Source organism: Apteryx rowi, unplaced genomic scaffold (assembly GCF_003343035.1).
Source record: "Apteryx rowi isolate R43461 unplaced genomic scaffold, aptRow1 scaffold_10, whole genome shotgun sequence".
NCBI lineage: Eukaryota > Metazoa > Chordata > Aves > Apterygiformes > Apterygidae > Apteryx > Apteryx rowi.
The window spans coordinates 5,159,556-5,172,543 of NW_020447197.1; the positions used below are offsets into that span (position 1 = coordinate 5,159,556).

Sequence of the window (12,988 nt, forward strand, 5' to 3'; positions counted from 1 at the left end):
CACAGAAAATCATGACCACAGACATTTGCTGATCATCAAGAAAAGTATTTTCAGAAAATCACAATGAAACCTAAGCAGTCTAAACCACTTTACTGTCCCCAAAACAGATCATTTCCTATCTATGTATTAATTGTATTTCCTTTRCCATTGCACTATTCACAGGTCCTCATCGCCTATAAAATATTTCACCAGTATCTCTCTCTAATGCTTGGKTTTTGTTTTTAATTTATGTCAATGCTTTGAAACTGATTTTCTTTCTTATTAAATATTTCTTATACATAAATTCTTAAAGAATGCATTCATTCTCTGGCGTGCAGGATATTTTCCTAAGGAAATTCTGCCGAAAGTTCTTGCACAGTATTATTAGGCTGAACAATCTTTGCCTACCTCTTTGCTAAAACAGGCCATGCTTTTGTCTGCATTCCAGTGAGCTTATGTTAGGTCCATAATAACACCAACTCTTCCACACCACCTCCTTTATTAATCTAAATTTACCCTCAAGGACAGCCCAGGACTAGAAGTCAGTCTCCTTCTCAAAAAAAGCAGTACTGCTTAAGAGACCCTGCTGGCAAGTATTAAGTATGTGAGGGGGGACAACAGGGCTCAGCATTGTTTTAGTTCGGGAAGTTTTAGTTGTATAACTATTTTTTTCATCCCAAATTTGCTTCCTTCCCCCCCTCCCTTTTTTTTTAATAGCATCTGCTTAATAATGTCAATAATCTCAGCAGAAAACATGAGTAAACCTTGACAGATAAAGACAAGAGCAGAACATCAAGTTGGTTTTCTATTGCATCAGATCCAGAACACAAGAAAACGGGGAGATGGGGACAGGAATGAATATATTTCGTAGAATAGCTACTGTATATTTTGGGTAGCTCTGGAACAGAATTCATTATATACTGAAAAGAAACCAGCAGGGCTATTTGCTCTTTGAAATGCAGTAATTAAAGACTGTGAACACAGGCTTAGGAATGTATCAACTGCAAAAGTGGCAACAGCATACGATGAAGAAAATAATATTAAGCTTGAGCTTTTGCATACATTTATTTTGCTGGGAGTTCTAATCTAACTGAATTAAAAATGAAGCATAGCATTTTCCAGATAAGATAGCCTGAAAAGCATAGCTGTAAAGCTGTCACTTACGGTAGCACTGCTTTCCATCAGCCCCTAGCTCAAAGCCGGGATTACAGGCACAGGTGAAGGATCCCGGAGCGTTCACACAACGATGAGCGCACCTGGCTCTCCCTTCTGCACACTCATCAATGTCTGTGAAGCAGAGACATCCATTTGGATATTAAAATAAAAAACAACATCACTCTACGCCCATATGGATATACTTCCAAATGTCCACTGAAAAGAGCATCTTGATTTTAGTCYGCATATGACAGCATCTAATGAATCCAGAAATGCTAAACCCACAGCACTGTTCTCCAAAATAGTTCTTTTTTTTTAATCTTAACACTGCTGACTCTGAACCTCTCAAAATGAATATTTGTAATATTAAACATTAAATTACAGTATTGGCCAAGGTGGYTTGTTTATTGTTTATGTAATGCGAGCAACAGCAAAAGAAGCCACCTGAAGAACTCAGAAAAAAAAATCCTATCTCCTAGTTCCCTAAAATTATCACTAGGTCCTCACAGCCATGACATTAAAATTGATGGAGCAGGAAATATCTGATTATTTCATCAGTGACAATGATTTGGATTAAGTGGTGGGTAGTTCTCAGCAGGTACGACGGAGACAGACCTTCTCTGTCACACCCCTGAATCCTGCAGTTTCTTCTACATAAAGTCCTGCAGGGAGGCATCTACTCTAACCAAAGGAGTGCCACCCCATCTGCGAGAAAGGAAAAAAGGTGAAGAGCTCTGCGTGGAGAGCCTGTTCTTCGCACAGACCTGTGTCAAACAGTCTCTTCCTCATCTTTATGATCAGTAGTCTGTATTTGCAGATAAATGCCACTAAAGTCATCCATCTTCTAAAAAGCTCAACGGAAGAGCATGAGAATATTTTTTAAGGAATAATAATAAAAAAGAAGACAAAAAACTTATACTAAACCCTGCTGCTGTAGAGTGTAGCTGCAGAAAACAGCAGTCTCTGTGCAAAGGCTGGCAACGTCTTTCACATGCCAAACACCTAAGTGACTTTCTGCTACTTCTCTTGTTCTGACATTTTGCTCGCAAACTGCAGATCATTCATTGCAATGATCATGGGTCAGACCATCTCTCACAGGAAAGAACTGTCAGGTCTGCAGATTGGTACTTTTTACCAAAGCAAACCGCTTCCTAACGGTTTCTTTTCTCTACATATGCTATAGTTAGTCCCATACAAAGAGATGAGGAGGTATTCTCTGCTCCTCTCAGGGACCCTCGTACTCGAGTACAAGGAGGTATTTGAATACAATCAGCCTACTTGCAAAAAGGGGCCCCAGGCACTGCAGAAGCCTTTCATGAGGTCATGAAAATTTTTAAGGGTGAATGACAGCTTCTCTGAAGCAGCAATGTGTGTAGTTGCTGCTTAGAATAAAATGGGTTATTTTACCTTTTTCTGTAATTAATTTTCACTTAGCAGGTAGAATATGTTGGCAATGCTGTAAAAGTTGTTTTTTTCCTTTTCAGATAGAAAAAAAAGTTTGGAAAACCATACCACAGCTGCCATCCTGCAGACATTTCTTCATATCCTGTAAATACAGCTAATAGCTGAAGTATGAGCTCCCCTGCCCTCTGCCTCCTCCTAGCTTGGTTTCCAAAAAGTCAAATACTAGCGTGAATTGTGCAAAAGGCATTGAACAACTTCTAGGAGTAAAACCAATAACTGAACATTCACGGTAAGAAATGAAGCTTAATGATTCATGATTCAAGACTTGCCATGAGGTCAGGAAGAAAATTTGTTCCAATATACAGCATTGCAAGTTATCTGGTGCATTAGGTTATACATAAATTAATACAATTGTCAACACGTATCCAAGATAAAATGAGTAACATTTTGACCCTGTTATTAAATCTATTGATGTTTGCATCATTGCAGTGTCTGCAGTACTTGAAAATATTTTAGCTGGTCAGTAACTTTACTGAGATGAGTAACCCTAGTAAAAACAGTGGAATCACTTACGTGCGCAGTGTTACTCACAGTAGGGTTTACAGGCCATTCAGTAAAATATTCAGGGCAAGAAGCAAGTACTTTGCAAAGCACTCAGCACACTGTCTAAGACAACAATTTAAGTCTCGTTAAAATTTTGGCCAATTTTTCTAAAAGAGTAATTCAAAATTACTGCCTGAATACGTACCCTGCTATTGACAGTGCTGTTCAAAATCAGTTCACCATGAAGCCCACAGGTGCTTGGCACTTCATAAAACTGATAAACTATCTAGCTTCCAAGCACCACATTAAAAGAGAAAAGCAGGTACTTTGGTCCTTAATTCCCCCAGATTTGGTGTCTGAAATCCTTCAGATCCTTTTGAAAATCCAAGACTAAATATGGGAGTTTGGAATTCCACTTTTTAAGCTCTTTGGAAATCTTAGACTTCACAATTTCTTTCTTCACAGTAGTGTTTCTATTAATATGGAAACAGTTCTCCAGCTAAAAAGTCTTTTGAATTCTAAATAGGTTTTCAGTGACCTGGTTCAGAGCGTTACTTGAACCAATTTTCCAGGAGCTGTATCTGGGGCATTATTTTAAAGGGACCATACAAGAATAATGCTACCATATCTACAAATCCAATTGCTAGAAAGCATGATTTAAGAGATTACATAGAGTAATTTTGATTACTAAAATGGTCCTTCAAGGCTACTGGCTGATAAAAATATCACAGAAAGAACTGTTGTTTCAAAATGCACACATATATTTGTATAACATATTCACTTCCATTTAAAGCTCAGCAAACCAGAACAGTGAATAATACCTCTCTTCCCAATAAATAGCCCATATGCAGTTTCTTACCTAAACAGGACTTTCTGTCTGCAGAAAGATAATGCCCTGGATGGCACTCGCATTTTGCAACTCCTCTCTCATTTTGACAGATCTGTGAGCATCCGCCATTCCCACTTGCACAGGGGTCTATCACTGAAACCAATTAGAGCACACTGTCAACTTAAAGGTCACATTTTTGTCTGAAAATGGTCTTACCTGCCATCGTTACAACTAACAACTAAGATTACTGTAGCTGAAAGAGATTAGGCTGAAAAAATATTTGACAGAAGTTGGTGTATAGTTAAATCCATTCTTTTACTGTATGCTATTTTCTCTGCTGTTGGACAGCGTTTTTCATAGAGCAGCAGAAACACTTTAAACAGTGGGAAAATGTGTCCCTTAAGTAGGACAGGAAAAGTGCATTTTATCCTTATTTTGCTATAACTGAACAGATTTCAAGTTTCAAGAGTTACTCTAAACAATTACAATCAGCATTCCGAAACACGTGAACCCATAAACACACCTAACAGTGGAGCTCGCCCCAGAATAATGCGTGTTGAGAAGTCGCTAGAGAAAATAAATGCTGAAGAGCCCCAAAAGGCCCTCTTCAATCTAAAAACATAAAGCATTAGTATTGTACGTCGAGCTTTGTTTTTGAACAGCGACATACCATTTCAAGGATAAGCAGTTCTAAGTGGCAATACTTACGAACACATTTATAAATCGCCTGCAAAAGTCTCCACCTCCAAGACCTCACTGTATTTTATGAGTTTATTCTCAGGAATACATACCTGCACGCGCTCCTCCTGGGAACATACAGATGCATTTGCCCAAGCAAATAAAGACTTTGCACACACACATACAGGCCAACATTGACAACTGGGTCTGTTTGGGCAGGTCTGACTTGGGTTAAGAGCCAGAGTTTTTATACCAATATCTGATATTCTGCCCAGGTTTTAAGTTCCAGTGTGGAGTACCAGCTATACTAACATGCTGGTGAGTAACGTTGCATAGGCAAATTTGAAGGATACTTTTGAAAACGCATCCTCCAGTGTTCTGCTTAGYTTCAAATAAAGCCCTTTAAAAGTTAAGCCTATTTCCTTAGCAATTCAAGCTGTAATTCATTTTTAGCATCTTACTAATTACTGTCTGATTTGAGACATTTGATCAGTATTCCTCGCTCACCRCCAGCCTGCCTGTGGCTGACCCCAAGCATTCACTTCAGCAGTACCTGTCCAGTTTTATCATGTCAGAACACGGCATGTCTGAATAACAGATACCTTTTATATAGATATATATAGCTATACAGAAGAGGAGGGGTGGAGAGAAAGACCTCTATTTTGTACAGATATTAATTTTTTTTCCCATTTCCTCCAATTTTCACCTGTTCTCTTCTCTGTAATCAGTGATGGTCCGTGCCACTGCTTGATGACAGACAACACTGTCCCAAAAYGCATTCGAATTCCTTCATTTCACCTCCTTGCATCTCAAGAAGGTAACCATTCAAGTCTGCAGGCTGAGTTTGACTTGACGGTATAAAAAAAATCACTCTTCAGGATGTAGGACTGAAATTTTCTGTTGGACTTTCAACAGAGGGTGTAAATAAGTTTCCAAAGGACAGCAGCTCTTCATCCTATGTGACACTTTGCAAGGCTGTCAATGGCTCTGCAGTTTCACAACTTCTAGTCTACAGAGGATTTAGATTCAAGCAAGAACTTGTTCCCTGGCTAGTGTAAAACATTGATTTATTTGCTAGTTCTTTCTTTATTTGGATAAATTAAATGAAATTGCTATCAAACAGCATCYGTTAAACCTGTACATTATAAAGGTTTTCAGAGCTTTAATTAGGCAATGATTACAGCACAGAGTAAAACTTGTAATAATCTCTGGAATGACAACAAGCAAATGACAAATTATAGGGTAGGTGATAGTAAAACRTAGCAATTTTAAGAAAAATAGCAGCCTTGGAAGTCCTTATACAAGATTAAGGTTTGTAAAGAAAGATCTTCACAGCATAAGGYAACCACTGATTGACTTGTTTTACRCATCTGTTCCTTGCTGCCAGAGGCAGATTTCAGGAAAAGCTCAAAATAGTTCATTAGTGTTCTTTTTCCTACGTATTTGACTCTCATTGTTTGACTCAATGACATTATTAGGTAACAGACTCCATGCTATGAAACTTCATCCCAAGCTGCTAAGCACTATAGCAAAAAACATACTAGAACTTCTATGTTTTCTACATGTCCCAGGASAACTAGGAGAATCTCATCTGAAAAAGCCATGCTACTGCATCAATTTGGGATGGTAGTAATGTTCTTGGTACAATATAATTGTGGATTCCGATCTCTTACTGCAGGTCTATTTTGATATAGGGTGCTGGAAATTGTTTCRTGTCCTGTGGAAAGTAAGGGACAACTGCAATGCATGTGCTGTGGACTCTTCCAGACCTTCACTGCATGGCTGCAAAGGACAGGGCCCAACTCTCCAGTCCTATTTTTTATGTCCTCTAGAACAGCAAAAAAAAGAGAACTGGGTCTCAGCAAGTTAGTTTACTTGCTCAMAACAACCATGACTTCATACTGGAAAAGACAAAAAGTGGTAAGGAGTAAAATTTCCTTCTCATGGTGGTAGGGGGGGAGAAAGAGAGAGGCTGAGGGTAGAAATAGCACTGATTTATGCAGAGAAAACTCAAAGGGGCTTGAGAAAGCTATTTGTTCTTTCCACCCCTGGATAGCCCAATGGAAAAGTCACTCCAGCAGATGTTCTGCGTTGCCCATCCCTCTTGTACAAGTGGCAAGACCACTGCTGATCACACCCATACATGCCTTACTTGCAAAACCACTTTGTCCAATGTCCTGCCACCCCATCCCATAGTTTTGTCTCCACATTAAAGAGTGTATAACCCTGTTAGACTTTCTCTTTTAACAATCATTAGTGCTATAATCATCCAATGATACTAATTATGATACTTTAGATAGACCACTAGAACTTATCCAGCTTTATACCTCTGCTGTGAACAGCATTAGATATAAACTTTATGCCAAGCAGCACATGGCAAAGATCTCAACGCAGACCAGTGCAAACCAGTGTGCCGATAAATAATTCCAGCTTGCATCTGCATGTAAGTCTGCTTGGTGCTGAACTCAAGCTAAGAAGCCCTTAACTCRGTGACCACCAGGTCAGGCATGGCAGCACATGCCTGCAGCTGTACAGATCGAGTAGGCTTGGGCACTTCTGTACTGCTTTTCAGGGCTACCGGTTTCAGAGTTCGCTCCCAAGGAGTCAGCTACGACGACCCTGCCCCTGCTGCACACACAGGCCCGCTGTTGTAAAAATCCTCGCGACCCCGCAAGTTTCCCATCCAATTCTTTCTGGTTTGAAATTAAAACCCATCAGGCTCACCTCCTCCAACCTTTTCTGTTTAAAATGTCTCAGAACCCCTAAAAGCCAATCCACATGTACTCACGGCCACTTTACACGCATTTGTTCTTGTAAAAATCTTGTCTGTTAGCCTAAGCAGCACTTTTCTCTCCAGAGTGTTTACTCACTAAGGTATTTATGGAGAAAAGCATCCCACTTGGTCTTCGTTTTGGCAGCCAAGTTCCTCACAGATTCTCCTTTCTCTGATCACAACGATCCTCCTGGGGCTTTTTTTTTTTTTGCCTTATTATATTTTGATTTACATCCTTGTGTATGTGGGTGACCAGGCAYGCACACAAATCCCAGATAAGGCCTCACCAGCACGCAATACCGACCTTGCACCTTCTCCGTTGTTCTATAATTACTAGCGGTTGCTCATCCTTTGGTGACGAACTRCTGCCTTCAGTGGGTGCCTGACCCCAATCAGCCCCACGATGCAAGCGAGCGAGCGAGCTGCTACAGTCACCTGCATTGCAGCAAAACCTCACAAATTAGGGGCTCGGTCCTGCTCATTTTGCCACCAGCGGAGCCGAACCGCAGCAGAAACGGACCCCGGTGTCCGAGGCAAAGGGCAAAGTTGCGCACAAAGGCCTGACCCGACCCAGGAGCTCAGCTGCTGCCCAAGGGCAGGATTCCTCCCACCCACCCACCGGGGCATCGCCTCGCTCCCCTCAGCCGCGTGCTCCCGGTGCCTCGCAGCCTCAGAGCCTGCCAACTCGAGCCCAGCAAAAACAGCAGAGAGCTTTACGCCGGGGTCGGTACGCGGAGCCGGCCCCACCGCGGGCGGCTCAGGTGCCAGGCAGCTAGAGGGCACAAGGCTAGGAGAAGAGCCCAGAAGAAAGACGCCGAGGAGGATCTCCACCATCCTGTCCCCCACTAACGCTCTCATTTTCTGACTCGTTCTGACRCTCTCGAGGACAAAACACGGCCACCACGAGGGGCTTCGCTACCCAAGGAGACACGGGAGAAACAAGCTGGCTGCAGCCATTCCTGAGACGCAGCACGCACAATCTCCGCGCGGAAGAGGACGCGGGAAGGCCAAAGCTTACGGCCAAGTGCTCATTGCGCACAGCATGAGCTGGAAGCAAGCTGAACAGCAGGATTTACTTACACTTTACACACAGCATATAAAATCTCTGAGCAGAAGAGAAGCCATATGGAAACAGTTTTGTGACAGGAATTTTAGCGCAGTAAATCCACAAATTTGGCCCTACCTTTCTCTGGCATGTTCGGGGTACAATGTGCATGCGCTTGTGATGTGGAAGGAGGGGCACTGCCTCAAAAATTGATAAATTTTTAAGGTTTACTGAAAAAGCATTAATCAACCCCAATGGTAGCATTTCTCTTCTACTTGTGAGAGTGTTTGTTTAGTAACCTGAAGGGGGGGGGGGGAATGAATCAGACTGTGATTACGAATAACATAAACCAAAAGCAGATAAAGAAAAGACTTCATGTTGAATAAAACATATTATACAGGCCAACTTTATATACAACTTGATAAGTAATTAAATGTTAGGATTTAAAATGATTAAGCTCCTAACCTGTGCCATCACTGTCAGCGTGTGATGAATAGCCAGGGATCTCTTAGGCTACTAACTTGTTTGTAATTATGAACCAAGGCAAACTTCACACCTCAACTGCGTGCAATTTTAAGCCTGTTAATAAGCGAATCCTAAACCTGCTTTGGCAGGCAGGGTGAATATAAATGAATATAATGCCCAACGCACTACCCTGGGGTCTTTTAACTAGTCTTCAGTTTTCCAGAGCGGTAGCACAGGACTTACTTTCACAGGTTTGCCACCTCTCTTCAGCTGGCGGCCTGGCCGGCACCGGCACGGAAACGGTCTGCAYGGAGCTGAACGCGCTCCTGCTCGCAGCCCCCCGGCTAACGCTGCAGGAATTGGCAGCTGCAGCCAAGGAAGCGCTGAAGYAACCCGTGTCAACAACCCACCAAATTTATTTCCCATTTCGAATACGTAAATGACAGTAAAAATATGCAATCCTGTACTTTCTACAACCTCTCTGTACAGCTTTTCTAAACGGACCTGTCCCCAATCCCGGCCCCTATTATTCTCCCTTGCGTTCATAGCGTTTGCATGACACAGTGTCCCGCGTTAGCTAAAGCTAGCGATTTGCAGAGAGAGGTAGGTAAGATCCAAGAGCTGTAATGCTGACTGAAGTACAGCCACCCTTTGATCTGACAGTAGCAAAACACTCAAGAGTCCACTGAGGTAAGAAGAAAAACCWGAAAGGCCCCACTGGCATTTTTCCATTGTTTTTTCTGTCCCTGCTATTATTGATTAAAAAGAAGAAATTGTCTTTCAAGCTTGCTTCCTCAGCCTCATGCCTAGGAAGCTCTAAGTGATGGGAGTCATAAGCTCCACAGGGCTGCAGGATGGACAAACAAAGTAAATAACAAGGAATAAGATGTTCTTTAATATGCCTCTAAAGATGCTTCTTCTTTTACACAGGCAAATTAATATTCTTCTTTTGTTCAACATATATCCCCAGCCTCTGGAGAAACATTTCTCTTCCTGCCAAAACATGTTAACACACACCCACACCTATTCACACACTGCTTATAAAAATAAGATGGAGCACTTGAACCTGCTATTGTACTGTACATAAGTAAGTGTGAGCATGTGTATGACTGCATCTATATATATTTTAACAGCAGTGTTGTATTACATTATCCATTCGTAGCTGGAAAGACTATTTAGTCCTTCATGGAAGATATCAAGCTCTGAACCCAGTGAAGTCAGCAAAGAGCTTTGCCATTTATTTTGGGAAGACCAGGGTGCAGAAGCCTGAAGGGAAGCTCAATTACACAGTGTCAGTTCAATACAACAGCGGTATCTGCCAAGTATCTATAATAGATATTCAGAAAATGTTAGCCACAAAAGCTACCGTGGGATGTGTTTCACCCTATGCGACYGACCAATTGCGACCAATTTGTTTCTACAATCAACTATGTGCTAAAAAGACAAAAAGAGAAGCAACTTTTTACTCTACTGCTGACGCACACAGAGCAGCAGCMAGGAGACGTCTCTCCTGCTCACTCGACCTGACCTTGGCTGCTGATTTGCACCCATGAAGAGTCTGCAAACCTGCTGCCCAGGTGACGGACATAACTCGAAAGCAGCTCGATTTCTACAATGAGGACACCAGCCCTGATATACTCAAAGCTTCCCCGTTTGCTGTATCCGAAGACGCATTTTTCAGCAAGAATATTCAAATAAGATGAAAAGAGTTTAGGACATAAAATGCCTTAAATCAGCTCCAAGCAACGGAATATACGTCTTGATTTTTAAAAGTGGCATTTCTCCCTCCTTTTCCGGGCATAAGCCAATTCTGAAGTAATGGAAGATAAGAAGTAACTTGCTGTACAGAGAATTTTGTAGGCTTTAAAACCAAAAGGGAAGAAAGCGAACTTCCCCACGCAGGCCTTGCACCAGGCAGGCCACAGAGCCTCACTCGAGGCCCCCGGCCAGCCCGCGCTCCGCGGTTTGGCGACGTTTGGAGAGACAGATTATCCTGGAGCAGTCACCAAAGGGTTTCTTGAGCCCGCTCCCGCGGCATCTCGCATGCTACATGAGAGAAGGTGCTAGACTGAATGAGATTAGCCACCAGCGAACGAACAGAATAAATTACGCTCGTGCTGCCAGGCTCTGGCAGTGCATCTTTGATCAGGAAAAAGGAGAGACTTTGCATATAATAAGCCTAATTCCACTCTCATAAAGGGGCTTACAGCTCGAGGTCYGAGCACGTTATTATTTGCATAGGATTTAGGCAGAAATGTGGCACTCCCTCCGCTTTCCAAGATCTCCTCTTCCAGTTTGGGAGAAAAGCAGCCCAGCTGCCAAGCCATCAAAAGCACAGAGGTAGGGGCTGGCGCGAGCCGCTCGCTGGGGCTGGTGGAGCCGAGGCCTCACGACGGTGAGCACCGCGGCCGTCCCGTGGAGCCGAGGCACGTGGAGAGGAGCACGGCTCCACTGCTCGCCCTCCCGTTGCACAGCCAGACAGCAGAAGAGCACGGGACTGCCGGCACATCGTGGCTCCGTCTCTGCTTCTGCATTTCCAGACCAAGCTGTCTTGAAGCACGAAGGATGATACCTTTGTAAGGGAGACAGCGGTGCAAGGCATCGTGTAGGAAAGACAAGAATCTGCAGATGGGCTCAATCTCCACATGTTTAGTGCAGATGCGGACATTCACAGAAAAAAGGGATTATTCTGACTCCAGGAGAGAACGGTGTTTTACAAAGCTTCTGAACTTTCAAGTTCCTCCAGTAGATCAGTTATATAAATCTCCATCTCCTGGAGTCACGGGATTGTGTCACTAGGTCAGCTTCTACTTAAAGCCAAGTTACTGAGTTTCACAGTCAGGAAGGACGGCCTCAGAATATGCAACTCTGAATACTCTGAAAACTCTCAGAATATGCTCTGCAACAGCCTCGCCTGTCCCTCACACCCAGCCCTGTCCATTCTCATGGACCTTCCATACAACACAAAGGCAGCAAGCTTTGACCTTTATCATCTACTTCTCAAGCCATTAGTTTTTATTGTAATGCTCATATTTTTACAAAAAAATGAGTATGTAACCACAGTTAGATGTGTAGATGGTAACCATGGTGTTAAACCATAAAGTCTCTTCAGCCTTCCATCACCTTAAATCTAACCTTACCAATGACAAGGAATGCAACTTCAGGTATACTGTGCTTTTACTTTGTGGCAGAATATAGATTATAGTTTTGTAAAGATATTTTCTTGTTTGCTTCATCTATTAAGAGGCTCAGCATGCAAAAGTCCCCGCAAAAAACTGCATCCCAACAGCTTTTCTGCATAAGGCAAACATCAAGGATAACAGCTGGCCTGTGTTCTGCTTTCACTTCTAGGAGTTCAAATGGGAAGTGTCTTCCAGGGAAGACAATGGATTTACATAAGTCCAAAACCACAGTCTGGTACAACAATAAACATGCTCTTTGTCTGAATTTCTGCTTTCCAGGCACTAGTAAGTAAAACTTTAATGAAGTTAAATTCATTAAATTAACATAATCAAGGCATTAAAACAAYGGACAGAAACATTGGACAGCATTACCTTTGGTTACTTTAATTACCTAACTTGTAAGCAAGCATTCAGGCTGGCACACRTATCTAAAAATGAATTCAATATGGAGAAAAATTTATGGGACAAAAAAGATAAGGAAGAAAAAGGAGCACTGGAAAAGATGGGACACTGGCAAAACACAAGGTATCAGAGATCATCAAGAGATTCAAGGGAAAGTATTTTACCTTTCACAAGCTATTCATAACTGAACAAGACAACCCATTGCAGAGAGGTTATTTGTTTTAGAGTATGTGCGGGAGTTTCTAATGAGAATATGAGGAATGGCAAACTACAGATAGATTTCTTCTAATCTTGTTCTTTAAGGATGACACTAGCAGTGCAAGGATGGACTGAGAGGTCAGACAGGATCCCAAACACACTAGGAGGACGTGGGAGCAGGACGGGCCTCGCTCTAAGGAGCTTGTGACAGAACTCCAGTCATCTTCCATACAATCACACAATAAAGCAAGTTATCCTAGGTTTCTGAGTCTTCAGAGGTGGGCTGAAAAACTTCTTATAAGAATACAGATCCACTTGCTTATGTATGTGCCACT

The 12,988-nt window shown here is 42.3% G+C and overlaps 1 protein-coding gene across 1 annotated transcript in view; it reads right to left on the reverse strand.

The window, feature by feature from the left end:
* LOC112964208 (multiple epidermal growth factor-like domains protein 6) overlaps positions 1-12,988 on the reverse strand; it is a 140,034-nt gene that overhangs the window by 59,911 nt on the left and 67,135 nt on the right. Inside the window, exons 4-5 of the mRNA XM_026061982.1 lie at positions 3,941-4,063; positions 1,144-1,266 (exon numbers count right to left, since the gene is read on the reverse strand). Coding sequence (XP_025917767.1) covers positions 1,144-1,266; positions 3,941-4,063 — 246 coding nt within the window. The remainder of the gene's footprint in view (positions 1-1,143; positions 1,267-3,940; positions 4,064-12,988) is intronic.